Genomic DNA, 20,341 nt, shown 5'->3' on the forward strand with positions numbered 1-20,341 from the left:
CTTATTATATGAGAATTTATGTTAGTTTATTTATGTTTTGATAATTATTTTTTTTTACCTATGTATTTAAAAATTGTAAGAGTTCAAAATGTTTCAAAATGAAACAATTTCTATTGCTGGAAAGTCTGAGTTTGATGTTTATTTAAATGAGGCAAAACTTGATTATGAAGTGTTTGAAGACTTTGATATGTTTAATTATTGGAAGGACAATGCTAAGTGCTTTCCTGATCTTTCTGTTATGGTATGAGATGTATTGAGCATTCCGATTACTACGGTAGCATCAGAGTTTGCTTTTAGTATCGGTGGTCCTGTTCTCACCAAGTTTAGAAGTTCCCTTCGCCATGAAAATGTTTAAATGCTTGTCTGCACAAAAATTGATTGCATGGCTTTTCTTTAGCTACTAATGGTATTGTTCATTTTATATATTTCAATATCTTTAATCTTTACTTATTAAATTAATAATTTTAGTTAAAATTCAAACTCACTATATCTTTTTCTTTTATGACAATGAATATTAGATGATAATGGTAAGGTCTTGGAGACATCATTGTTATCCAAAAAAGACTCAAATGTTTTGATTGAAGATGAAGATTGAGAAGAACATAAATTAGTCTTGAAGTTTATAAATATTTGATTATGCATTTATGTAGTTATGTTGATGGGATTGTAGTTTGTGTAATTGTGTTAAAGATTGAAATTTTATTTATGTTTGGTGTAATGTATTTGCTTATTTATATATGATATAATTTATATGTTTGTAACATGTTTTTATTATTTAATTTATGAACTAAATCATGTGGTATAGTTTTATCGATAGGGAGTAAAATTTTTTTTTTTAAAAAAAAAAATGAACTAGCCCAACCCAGCTCATAGGCTAGCAAGGGGTGAGTTAGGTTGAAGATTTAACAGCTCATATAAAAAATGGGTTAGCCCAGCTCAACCTATATTTTTTCAACCCACAAGGGTTGGGGTTGGGTTGAGTCGGGCCGGCCCATATTGACAGGTCTACTTATGTATGAGTAAATGATTTAAATTTAATCATCAAGCATCAAAGAATAAAAATTAAAATACACTTTATTCAGACATTAATATTTTTATATAAATATAATCATACAAAAAGTACCTTATTGTATTAATTTATTTTTATATTATGTTATTAATATATTATACTCTATATAGCATATTTATAAATGAACAATATATAGTCTATACACGGTAGACTATAAAGTATAGTAATTTACTTTTTATAAGTTATTAATAAACTATAATAATATAATGTAACTTATATTAGTAATTAAATATAATATCTTATTAATATACTATATTTTGATATATTAATGAATTAAATAGTTAATGTTATTATATTATAATGAATAACAATCTACTACATATATTATATAGTACACTTATTAACAATATATTACTATATAGTATATAATTATATGACTTTTTAGTATGCTTATATATGATATAAATATATATTAACTATATATAGTAATATATTAATGCACACTATAGATTGTATTAGTATAAAATTATACACTATATATAATATAAATTAATACAATATACATATATAGTATATAATAATATGTTAATTATATACAGTAAATATTAATATAGTATACATTATTTACGGTTATACATTAGATATTATATATCTTAATACACTATACATAATATACTTATTAATATACTAACTAGTCAAAACTTTAATATTAACAATATACTATATTAGTATATTAATAAAATTATAAGTAATAATTTACGTTGCAGTAACATAAAGTAAATTATTAATACAATATTAAATAAATTAAAAATTAAAAAAAATTGATCCAATCGGTTAAAATTGATTTAATTGATTAAAATCAATTAATTTAAAATTGTTAAATCGAATCAATTCGATTAAACCGAATGCTCAACCCTAACTATTCCTACTTGTTACAACCCAATTCCAACTCTTTAAAGAGCTCATTCGAGAACAACAAAACGAAAGCTGAACCATACATCAAGACCACAATGCTTTCTTCCCTAACCATCTAGCATAGTTTGATTTACAAACACAAACAGGACCTGAAAAAGTGTAATTAATCTGACAAAGATTTAGATAAAATTCATCTAGTTCAATCATTTTTTTGGGTTTTTTCATTAAAAATGATAAAATAAAAAACGGATAAATTAATTAGAGCTTATTAATCATATACACAAAATTTTTAACGCTATATGCTTGGGTGCAAGCTCTCTGGGTTGAGGATATTTGTTTGATCCTATTGGCAACCAGTCATATCATATTGTTTTGTTTATCTTTATATGCAGGGAAGGCCATGACAGGGGTCCTATGTCCTGCATGTGTTAAACCCATCACTATGATAAAAGGGTAGTTTTTGTAACCAAATTTCAGTAACGAATCCATTCCTGATGCTTTTCATAAAAAAATAAAATAAAATTTCCCATTTAACAATCATTGAACAAATTTTTTTTTTTTGCAAAATTATCATTGCAATTAATTAGTTTTTTTTTCACATATTGTTGATATACTTATTAAATGTCATTGATCTATCGATTTTAATTTTAATTTTTTTTATTTTTTTATGGATTTACAGTAAAAAATTTTAAGTTCAGATCAGATTCGGCAATCAAAAGGCCAATTTATATAGAGAGTCAAGTTAGGTTTCAGACACATCATTTGGGTGCAAGTCAGCTTTGCCAGCTTTCTTCAAAGAATCCAGGTGAGCACAAAGTGTTATGGAGTGTAAAGGCAACATAATAGATGTTGCTGTTAAGATTGGAGATATATATCTTCAGACTCATCTCTATTATTTGGAACCTGGAAAATTGTGTATACTAGCAGAAGTCCCTGGCTGGTTTTTATAGTCACTTTCCAAAAAGAAGTATAACAAAGACTTCCTCAACCTCACAACTAGCATTATTACATTAGGCAGGTCAGTTCATCACGAAAGAGGAGGCAGCCACTGGAACACAAACCAAAAGCTGAAGGAGATCGCCACTTGGTTTATTGGGGTTGGACAAATTTGTCTAATGCAGATGTGTCCAAAGCTGGAAACTTCTTCACAGCAGCAGCTACTTCAAGTCCAAGTTTCACAGCATCTTCACGGCTTGGTGCCTACAATGAGTTTATTTTTTGTTTCAGTTAAGAAATTATGATGCTTATGACAAATTTAAGCTAAAGTTGATACTGCTTTCATACCTCAATGTTAAGAGGAAGGACGGGATCATGAAGAGAAAGCCTAAGAAGGAACCACCCTCCAAGGCCAGAAACTCGGACCTGTGTTCAGAAGGAAGTTAGGGAAATCTGTTCTGTGGGATGGTGTCAAATATACAACTGTTGGGGCCACATTTGCTACTCAGTTTAAGTAAACTGTCTCATAATTACTTCAACAGAAGCCTACATATATCCATTTCTAACAGTATATCGAACTGACCCCTTCATAGTTAACAGGTGCTTTCTGAAGCTTCGGATCTGAAGCAATAGAGTCCTCCAAGTGCTTCAGTACTGCTTCTCCATAATCTCGGAAAGATCTGCAAGCTTCTAACTCTCAGCAACTTTAAACATATCATGGAGACATAAAATGATCAGAGCTATGTAAAGCCCCATACCCTCCTTTAAGATCAGGATGACTGTTATTAATCTTTAGTCTCAGTTCCACAGCAATAGCTGGTTCCTCCAGACCCTCAACCAGATCTGTTAAAACTTTGCTTCCATCATCCCTACCAGAAGCCCTGGCTGAAGCAAGTTTATTTAGGAGTTTGACCTGCACTCAGCAGAAGGTCCAATAAAACCGGATGAGATTAACAAGTCTATGTGCATTGAAGTAAATGCTTTGGTTGATAAATACAAGCCAACCAAAAGAAGAGGCTTGTCCACACCTTAAATTAAAAGCTTACCATCAAGTATGCCCCATCATCAAGCCAGTGATTCTCCTTGAGAGCTCCATGGCCACTGGTCTCTATTGCCAGATATGATTCTTCTCCAACAGAGTTCTGTGAGCAGATATTTTTGCTTTAGTTTGAAATATTTCAATGGGTGACGAAGAACTGAAAGTTAAACAAGATGATTGGCCATGTTGTTATGAATAGGTGACAAGGACCTCCAATACTGAACAATGACATGGCAAGGTGTGGCACATAATGTCCAGGCATTCTATTGTTGAGTAGAAAAGATAGCATCCCAGAGAAGGGACTTAGAAATGACGAAAAGTAGATCAAGAATTTTTCCAATGACTAATGCTGAAAATGGGCAAACTATATTACATGAAGCACACAGGTGCCACATTTTGTTCATCCCTGTATAAACCATATCAAGCTGTTGATTGTAAGTCTTCCTTCATCTATTCTTTAAATGTCAAGGGATCATACAAATAATGCTTAGCCCTAATTATTGGGCAAAAAAAAAAGTTTTTGTGATTCGTATTTGGTTTTTAATATCCCATTTAGTTAATTCAGATCTGAACTCTTTTTGTTCACCTTCTAGCACTCTACCTGGTGGAACCATAACTGGCTTAAATAGTAAAACTAGGATAAAAGAAAATGAAACTTACCAAGCGCATCGCCTCATCGATGACATTCTTATAGCCTCTTTTAAATCTATGGTGCTTTCCCCCTAAAAGAAATTGCAAGTTATAAGTTTTTTCTAGAAGATCAAAGTAAATACATAATGTCAGTTCAGTTTTTATCATACCAAGTTTCTTTTCAATGAATGAAGTTAGCCCATCTGAAGTCACACTGTCTGTAACAATGGTTGTACCTGGATGCTGAAGGGAAGATGGAGTGATTAAATGAAGCAGAAAACTAAAAAAAGCTGAAACTTTGGCTTATTTGAAAATTGGGCACTGAAAATGTGGATTTAGGAAATATCTTACTTCCTCAAGCACAATGGCAGATACTAAAGCAATTAGACGATTTCGATTGAACTCGCGACCAGTGGAATCCACAGCAGCAGACCTGTAAGGAAATGCTTATGACATGAAGAAGAAGAAGAAGAAGTAAACATTTGAGCATATAAGTTTGATAGTGAACCTATTACCTATCAACATCTGTATCAAAGATAATCCCCAAGTCTGCCTTGTTGTCAAGAACTGCCTGGGTAATAGCTTTCATTGCAACTTTATCCTCAGGGTTGGGAATATGATTTGGAAACATACCTGATCCCATAATTACGTATCATTAAAATTGTCAATATGAAAACCCAAAATTAAAACACAAATGAAAGTTTTCAGGATAAACAGTACCATCTGGCTCCAAGAATTGACTACCAGAAGTAATAGCACCAAGAGGTTCAAGCACCTTTGCCTGGGAAAAGCAATTGGAATAGATACCTTATGATCAAACTGGGAACAAATTGCCGTTGCAATAATATCATATACGCAGACATTTACTCAGGCAAGTTCCTTTTTGGAACCTAAAGCTTCAGAAAACAGCGCTAGGCAGTTGGCACCATGAGGCCACCTTCGGCTTTTACTTATCTATAAAGTAATAAAATCTTATACCAAAAATGGAATATTTCAATCTGAGACATAGAATAAATTTATAAATCAAACTTACTGCAAAAAATCCTCCTGCACCATTTCCTGCATCAACAATAATGTGGAATCCCTCCAATGGCTTTTCTAAAAGTTGGCAATACCAAACAACAATTAGTGAGCAACACCAACACACTTTTAGCAGCAGAACTGAAAGAAAGAATTTTATTTTTTTTTTGATAAAGAAAGAGAGATAGATCTTTACAAGTGATAAACGAATGACAAGCAATTTTGCATATGTTGCACCACACATGATGAAGAAAGATTGATCCATAAAAAAGTTCCTCCTCATTTAAACGTTTTAGGAAGCTATTACCTATATTTCCAGCAGCTTTACGAACTGCCTTCACAAGATCAGATGTATAAACAGCCATATAGTCAACCTTTTGAACTGATGCTGAAGCCTTTTTTCCTGAATACCCTTCAGTTAGGAAATTGCTGTATATATCTGCAGCACGCTCCAAGATGTCTTTTATGTCAGCTTTCCCAAGGCCTCCAGCATTTGTGAAGAACTTGAACCCATTCCTGTTATAAGGAAGATGACTAGCTGTTCACAAGAAAAAGTTTTATCAGGTAAAAAGGATCTTAGAAAAAAATTACAAAATAAACAAAAGGAAATCCTGATTTCACAGAATAGTTCATCCAAGGAAATGATAATGACCACCGTGCAGCAGAATTTTCAAGCATGTGTAGTCTTACATATTCAAGGATGCTATCCTCAGAAGAATAGAGCCGTAAACTACCTGTTATCATAATAGCCCCATCAACTGGACATAAAATTGCCTTGTACTCAGTAAGAGTACTGTTAAACATTGCTGGTGTAGATGCTAAACTACAAATGGAAAATGGCATCAATTAGCATAACTAGTTATGTACATCAACAAGAAAAAAATAAGTTCTCAATGGTAATATAAATGCAGTAACACCAATTCTAATCTAGTGAACAGAAAGACAATAAACCAACAGTAAAAGTTACATCAATCAACAAAACTGCTTTGTATATATTCAGAAGGGAAACAAGTATTTTGCATGTGGTGTGCTCTAAATACACTATAGGGAAAATTGGCACATAACTATCATAGTGACATTAGTAGAGACACTACTCAAGCTACTGCTATCTTAAGTAGTTCATGTATATGCCACCTGAATCATAGCTACAATTTGACTTGTAGGACCTTGAGCTAGTTTGCCAAGTCAACCAAAGGTAAGACAGATTATTATGTACATCAAACTAAACTCAACTCACACAGCTAGTGTAAAAGTTGACTAGAATGACTGTTCCCAGCTTAAAAGTTACTGTTAACAATTTTAACTGTGGCATAAAGTCTGCTGGTCTCAAACAAAAACCATGAATTTCAAATGTTCAATTCAATGATTTTGTTGAGACCTGTAACCAGCTAGACATGTTTGGACCCATTACCATCATATGACAAACCATTCAGTATCCAATTATGTAGATCAACATAAAAAATAGAGCATCATCACTCACCCATATTGAACAACATCAAGTCCTGCACCAGCAATCCCTCGAGAAACAGCATCCTGGAAAGCCAATTGTCCAATTCTCAGTAATAAAAAAAATTTATGCACAGTATTTTTCAAGCAAATTTGCTCTAGCACTATTCTCAGTAGTCATAGAAATTTATTCACAGTAATTTTCAAGAAAATTGCTCTAGCACTAATGATGCCAGTAAGATAAGTCAAAAAGAGAGCATTTATTTCACTTCCTGTTTCTGAATATTTATAAAATCAAACCACACAGTTTTGCCATAGAAGAAAAGAAAGGAAACTAGCATTGAGAAAGGTAAATGCCATCCCTAACAAAACCAAGATTCTTTTGCTGACAAGTTATACAAAAAATTTGCAAACTACAAAAGCCATTTGTAAAGTTGTGCCAAAGAGTGCAACTGTTAGTAGTGTCTTACCTAAATAAGCATTGGTTAACTGCATGTCTTACAGATGATCATAAAATTTAGAGTAAGAAGATCCCAAGGACTTAAATAATACTTTACAAACCAGAACATTACCAAATCTACTAATAGCAGGTGGATGAAATTCATACGGACTTCGACTCAGAATAACTCAGGTATGGGAGATACCTGTAACATTTGTGCAGATATACGAGAATCATAACCAATTGAAACTTTCAATCGTCGAGATGCATCAACCTTTTTCTTATCCAACAACCATGCAGCAAAAGCAGCAGCAATTGCTTCTGTAACTGGCTCAGTGAGGCTTACTGGTTCTCCCTCAACACCAGCAACAGCCACACCTCGAATATCACTGTATGGTCATCAGGGAAATGAATGAATAAGCAATGTTCAATGACCATAGGAAAAAGTGACCAAATCAAACAAAACCATTGAAAAGCTTTTTGGTTCCATTTAAATACTATAAACCTGTCAACCCACGTAGAAGCACTGCCTAAAAGGTGACTACAGAAGCAAACTAATGGAGATTGTATAGATGGTTGTACTAAATTTGAGCCATATTGGATTACCTGCATTCTTTTAGTTTTTAGATATGGTCATGGCGTGTTATTTGTGAACTACGCTTCCAGAAAAGCAACGTATGGTGAACTGAATATTTACATTTGATTGTAATGATGGATATTTCTTTTAAGTTTCAACAAAACAATCTTCCCACACAGAAACGCTAGCAGCAAAAGAAGCTGACGAATAATCTAACCATAACATGCAGCTGGATTTAATAAATAATACATGACTCCATAAATTGATAAAGTGATGAAAAACCGTTTCTTCTCTCGCATTTTATTCTTATTCATAAGTCCTTCACAACGTTCTGAACATGGTGAACCCAGCTATGAGGAATTCTAAACTATAGAGCAGTGTGATTTGTAAGGCAGACCTACTACACTTTTTAAGTTATCATACTTCCTACTACAACGTTGAAATGCAATAACTGCTCTAGTGAACTGTCAATAGACAGAGTACATAACCACTCATTTACTAAGATCCAAAGCCACAGAAAACTGACTTAAAAATCAATCCTAAACATTTAACAAATAGACTTGTAATACAGTTAAGATAGGATGAAACAAGGAGAAGAGAGTAATAACTAATAACATATGGAAACTAATAATTGAGGAACAGCTATGCTGAAATCAACTATAAACTTAATGCATGATGCAATGGGATGGACTCCTCACCTGCCATTTTGAAGCTTCAGAAAGTCAGCTTTGTCCAGAGATGGTACAGCAGTAGCAGATGAAGCCGCTGCAGTATAAATTCCAAAATGAAATATAAGGATTCAGAATATGTAATAAAAATTAAAAGTTGTAATAACATCCTACAAATGGAATCTGCCCTGCCAATCAAAAGAGATAGAGAAAATGTAAAAAAGACAGACAATCCAATGGATGATGGCAACAAAAAGAATATTAGCACTTTTGGTTCATATAAAATGCAATTGTTGTATTTGATATCAACCTGGATAGTGAGAGACTAGAACAGACCATTGCAGTAAACAGTTCCTCTGTTAACAAAACCACTCTGATATTTCGATAAGTTGCGCATTTGCATGGAAGAGATGCCAGTCCATGCTAACTTCCCTCCACGGAAAGGAGGCAAGGTGCGCAAATAAGGGGCACGACTGTCCCTTTGATATTGGGTCCCGAACTGCCTATTCTGTTGGTAGCACTGTGCTATAAAAACATTTTGAACAATCTTCCCTGACATTGCTGCATAAAATTTGCAATTTTATCAGATTTCATGTGGGTAAACTCTTAACTGATAGGTCAGAGTCATCTACATCATTACTAGTTCTTTAATTCCCATCAGAAACCATAATTTCCTGCAACTGGTTTTAGCATTTACTGGACCTCATTATGTGCTACCACCGTTATTCTATACCATCAAATTTGTCATTTCAGTCATCCTTTCTTCCCTATTCTTTTTTTTTAATTCATTAAATACTTCAATTTTCACATTCCATCCCAATAAATGAAAAAAAAAATCAACAAGAGATGTGCCAACCTCCAAGCAAGTATGACAACCATGAGCAAAAACTTCATCCAAAGGCAGCAACTTTAAGAAAACCAAGGCGAGACCCACTAAGAACCATAACCAGTCATCACAATTAAACTTATGTAACTCTTAAATAAAGGAGAAGCAGGAGTTCAATCTAAATTCATAAAACTTATAAACAACAAATCCAAGTTAAACAAAGTTCAATATTTTAATCCAACCCAACTTCAGAAACAAAGTAAACATCAATTGAATGACTAAACAAATGTAAGAAATCATTAATAAACTCAAAAGGGTAGATCACTATTCACTCATATAACAAGATGGCCTCAAATTCCCATAATCATAGGAAATGGAATTGACAAAAGCAAAAATGAATCTTTTTTTTCCTTTGGGTGTGTACAAATAAGAAGAAAATGAATGAAAGTTGAATCTTTTTTACCTGCCATTTGAAGAGGTGGGAGATTTGATCAGAGATAGAAGAAACAAATAGGGCTGAGAAAAAGAGGAGGTGATTTGGAGAGAATGAAAGACACTAAGAATGGAAAGCTGCGGAAGAAAGAGTTAGGTGAGTGAAGAAATCCACATGCTCAGGCTCAACTGCTGCTCGATTTTAGATTTGTTCAGGTGTGGACAATTTAGCCACGGTGGATATTTTGGCCATAGCCAAATAAGCTTGACGAATGCATTTGTTGGGCTTTAACTGTTATTATTTCGGATTGGTATTATTTTAAATTAATTTTTTTAAAAATTATTTAAATCAACTTAAGTTTAAATAAATAATTCATTAATTTTTATTATAATAATTTTTTTTTATATCAAAATTTAAGTTTTCAGTTCAAATCAACTGAATTTGCCCCAATTTAAATTTGATTCATTTCAAATTACTTAAATTAAGTAATTAATTTTTATACATTTAGTCAAATTTAACCAATTTCTATTTTATCTTATCTCTTTTCTCATGACATGTTTTATTATTATTATTATTATTTAATACAAATTGAAAAAAAAAATTGAAAATCAATTGATTCTTGAAAATGTTCGAGATAGCTAAATTTAAAAATATATTCTAAATAGTTCAAAATGAAAATATGACTTATTTTAGATAATGATTGTTTTATAACATTTAAGTAATAAAATTTTTCTTTTGTTTTTTTAATGTAATTTTTACTGCCTGTTTCGACTTTACAAGGTTCAAGCACTACTTAAAATTTGTGGAATCTAAATAATCTGATTTCTTAAAATTTAAAAATAAACTATTAGTAATGAGTAATATAAAACTTTATATAAATAACAATCATATGACTTCGACCTAAAATGTTAACAATTTTTAATTTTTTTAAAATTCTTTTTAGAAGTTGAGAAAATTTTGCTATTAAAACGTAAATGTCAAATATAAAGAAAATGTAAGAGAATAATATATAATAATTTTTAAAAATGCTTTCATTGTTGTAAAAAAAATTATATAATAAAAATAATATTAATATTTTCCTTAAGTAAAGTGAATAAGGTAATGCTACTTTCCCTATTATTCTATTCACACCTTCGATCGAAATATCTATAAATATCTTTTATTCCACCGAATATCCAAATCAATTCTAACATCCACAAATTTTGTCTTTTTTTCTTCTTTTGTCTTCTCACGCAGCCTTTAAAAAATTGCGCCTGCTATTTCCCATTCTTTTAGATAATTGAATTACTTGATGAAAAATGTAAGAAATTACAAATTACAAAATTGGTATAATATCTAAAAAAATTTTAAATTATTTAAAGAATTTTAAATATTTATTTATTTATTGTTTTCAATTACGTCTTTATATTTTTATTTTGAACCAAATAAGTTTTTATGATTAACGATTGATTTAATTTTTTAATCAAAATACCATTTGTCATTTATGTCACGTAATATTGACGTGTTCATATTATCATATTATAATGTATAGTAATGTGGTTAAAGGTGGACCTAAAATTTTTTTTGAGTGGTATCATAATTAAAATAATGATAATTAGTTAGTTTATTAGTATCATTAACTATATAAAACTTTAATATAAGTAATATAATTAGTAGGGATTTTTCACACTTCAGTGGTGTCATTTGACACCACTTGTATCAACATCGGTATGCCCTAGAATGTGGCATAGTGACATGATCAAGACATCAACATTATGTCAATATAGATATCAAATTATAATAATATTTTAATTAATGATAATTAGTTAATTATAAGAACTTATTTGATTTAAAATAAAAGTATAAGAATTTGATTAAATGAAATGAAAAAAATAAAAATCTATTTAATTTTTTAAAAATAATTTAAAATTTTTTTAAAACATTATACCTTAAAAATAATATTAAAAATTAAAAAAAAACATAAATAAGTTTATCGAGTATTCCTATCAAACTCCAATTAAATATTTTAGTAAAAGAAAATCTCCAATTAATTATGGTGGGCACTTAGCACCAGAAGCAAATTCATGCTCTGCAAACAAACAATGTTACTGAATATGATGGATCTCTTGGCGAATTTCTAAGTCATTCATTAGTGTTTAATCATATTATTTAAGTGTAGAGGAGAAAACTTAAATTCAATAATATATTTGTTATTTGAAAGTAAGGCAAGATGTTTACTCAATTACAAGATGAGTTAATCAGTTAAAGAACCCTCTCCCAAAAAAAGAGTGAAAACAAAATATTGTTAACTCGTTAACATAGAGCCTTAATCAATTGATGTAGTACTAGGTGCTACGCCAAAGTGAGAAAGAAAAGCCTTAATCAATTGGTTTAAAGCTTAATTGATTAAGAGGGTAATGAGTGCAAAATAAAAGCTTATTAACTAGTTAACCAAAAAGAATAATTGGTCAAAGCTCAAACTTGAAATACTAAGAAGTGTTATAATTCAAATTCAAAGTGTTGATATTAAAGGGCGCCAAAAGAAAAGATTCAAAGTTGAAGATTTCTTAATTAGATGAAGCCCATTTTAATCAATTGAGGATTGAAGAAAGAGAAGCTTCGATCAATTAAAGGAAAGGTTAATCAATTGGAAAAAGACTGGTATATAGAAATAACTACTTGAATAAGTCTGAAAACATAAAGTTCTTAATCAATTAATGTCACCTTTAACTAGTTAACGCAGGAAAACAAACTACAAGTCAGAAAGGGCTTAATTCATTAAAGCCATCTTTAATTGGTTAAAGGTTCACTACTAGCACATTTGAATTTAATTGCTAGAAGACAACATAACGGCTAGTAACGGTTAGAAACTATCTGTAATAGCTAGAAATTGTCCTCTAAGTATTTAAAGGGTTTCAAAAGGCTATAAATGATGGGAGAGCCATCCAAGAGCAAAATTAAAGCCTAGAAATGTTAGAAAGTTCTCTTTTCAAATGTGCTTCACTCCTATCTTTATAAATATGTTTTGAGCTTAATTTTGTACATCTTAAATCAGTTAGGTCATCTTGTCTTTATTTTTTGTTTACTTGGAGTGTGCCAGACACTCTAAGAGGTAGACTAAGCTTAAGGATCATTGTAAGAGTTTAGAGCTTAGGTTAAAAGTTCATTTTATAAAAGCTTGGTAAAAATTATTAATTCTATTGGTTTTAGTTAAGTTGGGTTGAAAATCCTTGATTGGGAAGATCCAGGTTGTAGGGTAGGTGGACTGAATTATTATAAATATTATGTTTTGTCTATTTCTTTTAACTTTCTCTTTACTTGGTGCCTTCCAAATTTAACAAGTTTTAAATCTTCCATCTTAATCTTTTAAATAAATTTTAAATTTCAAAAGCTACCCTTAAATATATTTCTAAATGCTATTTACCCCACCTTTAACACTCTTTTTGAAATCAACAAGTGGTATCAAAGCCTAACCTTAATTTTAAAGGCTTAACATCTTAAAGGAAAGATCCAATAGTTATCCAAAATCTTAATGTGGCTGAAGGTCAATACAAGAATAGACTTCTTCTATTTGATAGAACAAATTACTAATATTGGAGCACTATGACGTTTATTTGTATTAGAGCTGTTGAGTATGAGATGTGAGATGTCATTACCAAAGACTCTTTCATTCTTGTGAATACAAATTTGATTATGGGTGAAAGAACTCTAAAAAATAGAGATGAGTGGACAGAAGCTAAAATGAGGAAAGTTCAAATAAACTTCAAAGCCATCAATACTCTCCATTGTGCATTGAGTCTTATAGAATTCAACAAAATTTCTACATGCACCATCACCAAAGAAATATGAGAGAAGCTAATGGTTATCCATGAAGGGACTTCACAAGTCAAAAAGTCCAAGATCAAATTTTTGACTCATAATTATGAAATATTCAAGATGGAACTTGAAGAAGATATCACCACCATGTACGATCGATTCACAATTATAGATAACAAGCTTAAGCAACTTGGGAAAGTCATCCCAAAAAACGAATTAGTAAAAAAGCTGCTTATAAGCTTACCAAAGGGTTATAAGCTAAAGGTGATAACAATTCAACAAGCCAAAGATCTAAATGTCATCACCCTAAATGAGATATGAGGCTCACTTTTCACATATGAGTAAGAGATGAAGGAAAACGAAGAAAGAAAGTAAACTAAGAAAAAAATAAAACTAAGAGTCAACCTTTGCTTAATGACCAAAGGTGAAGAACTTGAGGTAATTTCTAATTTATCTAAAATTTCATATGATGAATTTCCAGGTGAGTATGATTATTTATATGCTGTATTCGAGAAACTAGCTTTAAAGTATAAGGTTTTGAAAAGAAAAAGTTTTAGCTTTTGATGATGAATTAGAAAAGATTAAATGTGATTTCAAATTTGTTTTTAATCAAAGAAATATTTTTTAAATTAAGTTGGATCATTCCAAAACAAATTTTGAATCTTTTGAAGTTAAAAGTAGAGAATGAAAATGAGGTCTTGCAAAAGGCATTGGATAAGAATGTTTTTCTCAAAGCTTCAATGGAAGAGAATTCAAAACTGAAATTGAACAAAGCAGAGAAACCAAAGAGAAATGTTGTTTTTAAAAAGAAAAATTATGCATCTTCATTCCATTTTATGCTTGTGAGAAGAAAGGTCATTTCTTTTATGATTGTTATCATAAAGATAATAACCTCCCCAAAACCAAGATGGTTTGGGTGCCTAAAGGTTCTTATGTGCTTACTAACCCTCAAGGATGCATTAAAGTATAGGTGCCTTTTAAAAGTAAATGAAAAATTATTTTGTAAGTTGAGTAAGAGCAAAATGAACAATTTTGAAAGTTCAACCAAATGAGAGGCAACCTTGGTACTTGGATAATGGTTGCTCAAGGCACATGACTAAAAATGAAAATTTATTTGTCAAACTAGATAAAAAAAAGACGATAATGTCTCTTTTGGTGACACCTCCAAAGGTATCATCCAAAGAATTGAAACCGTTAGTAACACTTCTTAAACTCAAATCAAGCATGTTTTATTTGTCTAAAGTCTGTAGCATAACTTATCAAGCAATAGTTAACTTTATGATAAAGGATTTAGAGTTTTCTTTAATTCTCATGTATGTCATATGATTGACATTGATTTACAAGCAAAAGATTTGAAAATATTTATATGAATTTGAAACACAAGAAAATAATTTTAAAATTTAATGTTGAAAATGATTTCTTGATGAAGGCAAAGATTGATTTGGAAAAAGAAAATGAAAAATTGAAAATGGATTTTGAAGCCTATAAAAAAATTGATATTTTTTTTTGAAAAGGGGAAAATTTAGATGTGAAAATGCAGCTATTTTTAAGGAAAAAAAACTAAGCAAAAAGATCCAATCTTGAGTGATAATAAGTCAATTTCTCACTATCTCATAAATGAGGAGTTAAATACCAAAGTCGTGACAAAAAGACTAGAAGACAAAATGGAGGTAACAGTTGGTAACAACGACTAAGAGATCACTATGATGGTGGAGAACACACAAGACACCTTGTAAGTCGCAGTTTTTCTTCTAATATTTTTTTAATAATGGATGTTCGTATTTTAAAATGGAAATGTCAAGGCATTGGTGGTGGCAATTTTGCTAGTGTTTTGAAAGATTTTATAAGGCAGTATGAGGTATATGTAGTTGTTTTGGTAGAACCTTGAATTAGTGATGTTCAAGCTTACAGAGTTATACAAAAAATTGGTTTTGGAATATTACATCGAGTTGAAGCTTTGGGTTTCTCAGGTGGTATACGGATATTATGGAAGGAGACATCTTATGTATCCATTGTGGGAAACCATGCACAATGTGTTCATCTCCTAGTGGATCACTCTACGGGTTTCAAATGGTTTTTTTCCAACGATATACGGCCATCTGAATGCTACTATTAGATAAGGCCTGTGGGCAGAGTTATCTTATTTTACAAAGACTATAAACAGACTGTGGATTATGGCTAGTGATTTCAATTTGTTTTTTTTTTGTCTCATGAGAAAGTTGAGGGTTTTGCAAATGGTAATAATCCTTGCACTCATTTTGAGAGATTTGTTAACAACTATAGTCTCTTGGATATGGGGTTTTAAATACCAAACTATACTTGGAGGCAAGGTTTAATGTCTAAGAGATTGGATAGGGCGTTGTGTAATTCGGATTGGAAAGTGAGGTTCCAAGATGCTATTATCTAATATCTGCCTCATATTTACTCAAATCACCTCCTCTTGCTAATTCAACTGAACAACATTGGGACAATGCAACGAAGTATGAGTTTTAGATTCCAAGCTACATGGGTAATTCATAGCAAATTTGATAATATGGTTCAAAACTCTTGAGATGGTTGGAGAAACATTCATGAGGCCTTGGAAAGGTTTGCAATGAAACTCAAGTAGTGGAATAGATCAATGTTTGGCAATATCTTTTTTACGAAAAAAATTATTGGCATGATTGGGAGGTATTAAAAAAGCTCTTGAGAATATCCTTTCAGTGGCATAGAGATCTCAAATTAAATCTTCGTTTGAGTATAAGGTAGTGCTATGGCAAGAAGAATTATTTTGGATGCAAATATTGAGAACAAATTAGTTGAAATTTGGTGATCAAAATACCAAATATTTCCACCTAAAATCATCTTGTAAGAGAAATAGGCTCAAGATCCTCAAGGTACAATTAGGAAAAGGTGAATGGTGTGGTGGTGGGTACACACTTAAATTGCATGCCATGGAATACTTTAGAAATTTGTATTTTAAAAAAGGAGAGGTGATTCCTATGTATCCTATTCGATATGCTTTTTCAAGGCTTAATCAATTAGCTTTTAATGAAATGACTAAAGTGGTTAAGGATAAGGAAGTGTATAACCTTTGTTTGAGATGAAACCTTTGAAGGCACCAGGGATTGGTGGATTCTTATGTATCCCAATGGAGTACAATATGTCCTAAAATCGTTTAAGTATGTGAAGATTGTTTTTAAGGGAACAGATGTGGCGAAAGAATATCGCCAATCAATAGTAACTTGGTTCTTAAGAATAATGTTCCCGAGAATATCTCATAATTTAGAGTAATCAGTTTATTGCTTGTGGTGTTTAAGATGCTAACGAAAGTTATTGTTAATCGCTTGAAACTTATATGAGTGATCTTATTGTAGAGACACAATCTAGCTTAATTCCAAGGAGGCATATTACAGATAACATTCTTGTTGTACAAGAAGTAATTCACTTTTTTCGAAAGAAACAAGGTCATTCAGGGTGAATGATGATTAAAATTGATCTAGAAATGGCTTATGATAGACTTCGTTGGGAATTCATCTATGATACTTTAGTGGAAGCTAGAATTGTAACTCTTTGATTGAAATTATAATTTAAAGCTAGAATTGTTGCAGTTTGCAAATAATTTGGAATGGTGAACTTTCAGATAACTTCATTCCTTCTAGAAGTGTAAGGCAAAGAGATCTTTTATCACCATATCATTTTGTATTATGCATGGAACGTTTATCCCATGGAATTAAGGTGACAGTTTCTCAAGAGTTATAGAGACTTTTGCGGCTAAGTCGACAAAGCCTCTCACTTACTCACCTAATTTTTGCACGATCTAATTCAATTTGCAAAAGCATTAGTTTTGCAGTTAGAGATTATAAAGGAAATCCTTGAGGACTTCTGTGTTTGTTCTGGTGGAAAAATCCCTTTTCTATTGTTCCAGAAATTTTCCTGAGAATCTTATTGATAATTTGATCTCAAGTTCTAGTTTTTGGTACTCAAAAGATATGGGGAAGTATTTGGGTGTTTCTTCGATACATGGCCGTAATGGGACTCATCTATTTCGGTACTTAGAGGAAACAGTTTGCAACAAGCTCAATTCATGAAAAGTTAGAGCACTTTCCTTTACGGGCAAGCTTACCTTAATCAAGCCAATAATTACTACCATTCCATACTATGCAATGCAGATTTTGGCTATCCTGGTGGACGTTTGCAAAAGAATTGATCGACTATGCCTTAATTTTTTGTGAGCTTGAGATTTGAATAATCGTAAAGTCCATCTCATAAGTGGGCAAAATGTTTGCAAACCCAAGAAAGAGGGTGGTTTGGGGGTGAAGAAATGTCTTAGAACCATGAATAAGGCGTTTTTAATGAAGTAGTGCTGGTATTTGGTGACAAAACCGAATACCTTATGGGTTAAGATTTTACGTGCAAAGTACAATATGAAGAAGCTTATACCAAATTGTATTCATAAAACAGGCACTTCATCTTTTTGACTAGCTATAAGTCATCTTTAGAATACATTTAAGCAACATGTAATGTGGGCTATTAGCAACGGACAAATTGCAACGTTCTAGAATGATATCTCAATTGGGAGAAGTTGCAATTGATACGGACTTGAATTTTGATGAAGATATCCATGTCTATCACTTCGTACTACTGAGTAGGGAATGGGATATTTCAAAGTTATCAAATTTGCTACTTGCAAGTGAGTTGAGTTTACTGTCAAACTTTCCTTCTATTATTTTGATGGACATATCAAACCAACCTTACTGGTGGATATCATCATTAAGACATTTTACTATCAAATCCATTTAGGACATGTTGAAAGGTTCATTGGTGCTACAAGTGAATGATAGTAACGAGTTATGGCAACTGGCTTGGAAATGGAAAGGGCTGCATAAAGTTGGTTTATTTTTGTTGATGTGTCTACAACAAAGATTGCTTACAAATAAGGAATGGGTTAGGCGTCATTTGTCAAATGACTCAACTTTTCCATAATGCGGCATAGGAGAGGAATCTACCTTACAAGTTTTAAGAGATTGCCCTGTAGCGAAGATTATCTGGACCAAGTTACTTTTAAATGGTAATATTGGACAATTTAATATTTTTTCCATAGTTGTATGGTTTTTACATAATTTGAACAGGTGTAATTGGCCTATAGAAGGAATATCATACTTTGGAACCACATGTTGGTTCTTATGGAAATGGAGAAATATGTTCTTATTCGAAGGCAAAAGAATACCAATAGAAAGTCGTTTGACTTTGATTAAGAGTTTTTCATCGGTAGCTCATAATTCTTGTCTGGTGGCAACAGATTGTATTAATTCTTCCAACCCCAAACGTGAGAAAATAGTAGTAGGATGGTTGGCACCACAAGTAGGGTGGTGTGTTCTTGATATATAGGGCACATAGAAAAAATATGGATCAAGTAGCAACAAAAGGAAGCATAAAAAGTTCAAGAAAGAAATGGCTAGAAGGTTTTGCAATGAAACTAGATAGACATATCGCGTCCAACACAAAATTATGGGGCCTCTATAGAGGATTGAGGTTGGCATGGGAATTGGGCTTATGTAAGATTGATCTACAAATTGATAACTTGTTAATGGCTAATGCCATTTCTTCACAATAGATGAATCCATGTGTCCACTCGAACCTAATAACCTGCATTAAGATCCTTCTTCAAAGATAATGAGATGTTCATATAAGACATAAATATAGATATAGGGAAAGGAATGATTCAGTTGATTTTACGAAAAATATGAGATTCTCTTCAGAAGAATCTTATTTGTTTTATAATCAAGCTCCTTCAAGTGCTAGAGAGATTATCTTGTATGGCATGTTAGGGGTTTGTCTCCCCATGTTGATTTCAATATAAATAAATTCCTCCCAAAAAAAAAAGCAAAATTTACTTTAATAAGAAAAAAAATTAATTAGAACTATGGACAAATGAGTAAAATCAAAGACAAAAGACCAAAACAAAAGGGTAACGTTCAAAAGCAAATATGGGCCAACCGGTGACAGTCGGTCTGAACGAAATCACAATAAAAACTCATCCCACGCTTCAAATATCTTATTTTCCAGGGCTAGCGAATTTTGGGAATTAGGGTTTTCTCTTCTCTGAAAATTTCAAAGGACCAGAAAAATTCAAAGATGATCGAGGTGGTGTTGAACGACCGGCTGGGGAAGAAGGTGCGCGTGAAGTGCAACGACGACGACACGATCGGAGACCTGAAGAAGCTGGTGGCGGCCCAGACGGGTACCCGAGCCGACAAGATCCGGATTCAGAAGTGGTATACGGTTTATAAGGATCATATTACCCTTAAAGATTACGAGATCCACGACGGCATGGGCCTCGAGCTTTACTATAATTAGCTAAAAAAGGTTTAAAGTTATTCTTATTTTTATTTATGTAATTTTGCATGGTTGTTGTGTGAAGAAGCTTTAACTTTATGTCTGGATGTTATATAATTGTGGATGATGGTATTTACTATTTACTAGTACTTTTTAAGAAATTTTAAGGGAAGAATTGTTAAATTTGTGGTTCAAATTAGTATATAAGAAAGCTTTTTGTTTTGGTTAATAATTTTTTAGATATTGTGGATTGGTTGATTTGAGGCACTTGCTGTTGCATGTTTAAGCAA

The 20,341-nt window shown here is 31.9% G+C and overlaps 2 protein-coding genes across 4 annotated transcripts; one reads left to right on the forward strand and one right to left on the reverse strand.

Moving 5' to 3' along the window:
* Positions 1-2,640: 2,640 nt before the first annotated feature.
* Positions 2,641-10,171, reverse strand: LOC110425003 (phosphoglucosamine mutase family protein). Of its 3 annotated transcripts, XM_089785025.1 has the most exons (19): positions 9,969-10,171; positions 9,536-9,612; positions 9,016-9,240; positions 8,710-8,776; positions 7,640-7,823; positions 7,030-7,082; positions 6,284-6,372; positions 5,857-6,087; positions 5,563-5,627; positions 5,250-5,310; positions 5,045-5,162; positions 4,881-4,962; positions 4,700-4,772; positions 4,560-4,621; positions 3,907-4,002; positions 3,619-3,773; positions 3,444-3,540; positions 3,209-3,286; positions 2,641-3,124 (listed from the first exon to the last, which is right to left on the reverse strand). In XM_089785025.1, the coding sequence occupies exons 3-19, from the start codon at positions 9,236-9,238 to the stop codon at positions 3,014-3,016; spliced, it is 1,845 nt and encodes a 614-aa protein (XP_089641151.1). In that variant the 5' UTR covers positions 9,239-9,240; positions 9,536-9,612; positions 9,969-10,171; the 3' UTR covers positions 2,641-3,013. The 3 variants fall into 3 exon arrangements, with proteins under 3 accessions (XP_089641151.1, XP_021295430.1, XP_021295428.1); XM_021439753.2 differs by lacking the exon at positions 9,536-9,612 and having other exon boundaries at positions 2,644-3,124; XM_021439755.2 differs by lacking the exons at positions 9,016-9,240; positions 9,536-9,612 and having other exon boundaries at positions 2,642-3,124.
* A 9,526-nt stretch (positions 10,172-19,697) lies between these two features.
* LOC110425305 (ubiquitin-like protein 5) lies at positions 19,698-20,234 on the forward strand. The gene has a single exon (XM_021440184.2). It carries the CDS (start codon positions 19,851-19,853, stop codon positions 20,070-20,072), a length of 222 nt encoding a protein of 73 aa, XP_021295859.1. The 5' UTR covers positions 19,698-19,850; the 3' UTR covers positions 20,073-20,234.
* Positions 20,235-20,341: the final 107 nt, after the last annotated feature.

This window comes from Theobroma umbraticum, unplaced genomic scaffold (assembly GCF_002168275.2).
Source record: "Theobroma umbraticum cultivar Fairchild unplaced genomic scaffold, ASM216827v3 scaffold_81.0, whole genome shotgun sequence".
NCBI classification, from domain to species: domain Eukaryota; kingdom Viridiplantae; phylum Streptophyta; class Magnoliopsida; order Malvales; family Malvaceae; genus Theobroma; species Theobroma umbraticum.

Bases quoted from the DNA above. Each gene is read 5' to 3' on its own strand.
- LOC110425003 (XM_021439753.2), bottom strand. The intron at 4,773-4,880 runs GTAAGATATTTC...TCTTCCCTTCAG, and splicing joins CTGCCATTGTGCTTGAGGAA to CATCCAGGTACAACCATTGT. The intron at 4,622-4,699 runs GTATGATAAAAA...AATTTCTTTTAG, and splicing joins ATTCATTGAAAAGAAACTTG to GGGGAAAGCACCATAGATTT.
- LOC110425305 (XM_021440184.2), top strand. From the start codon at position 19,851: ATGATCGAGGTGGTGTTGAACGACCGGCTGGGGAAGAAGGTGCGCGTG.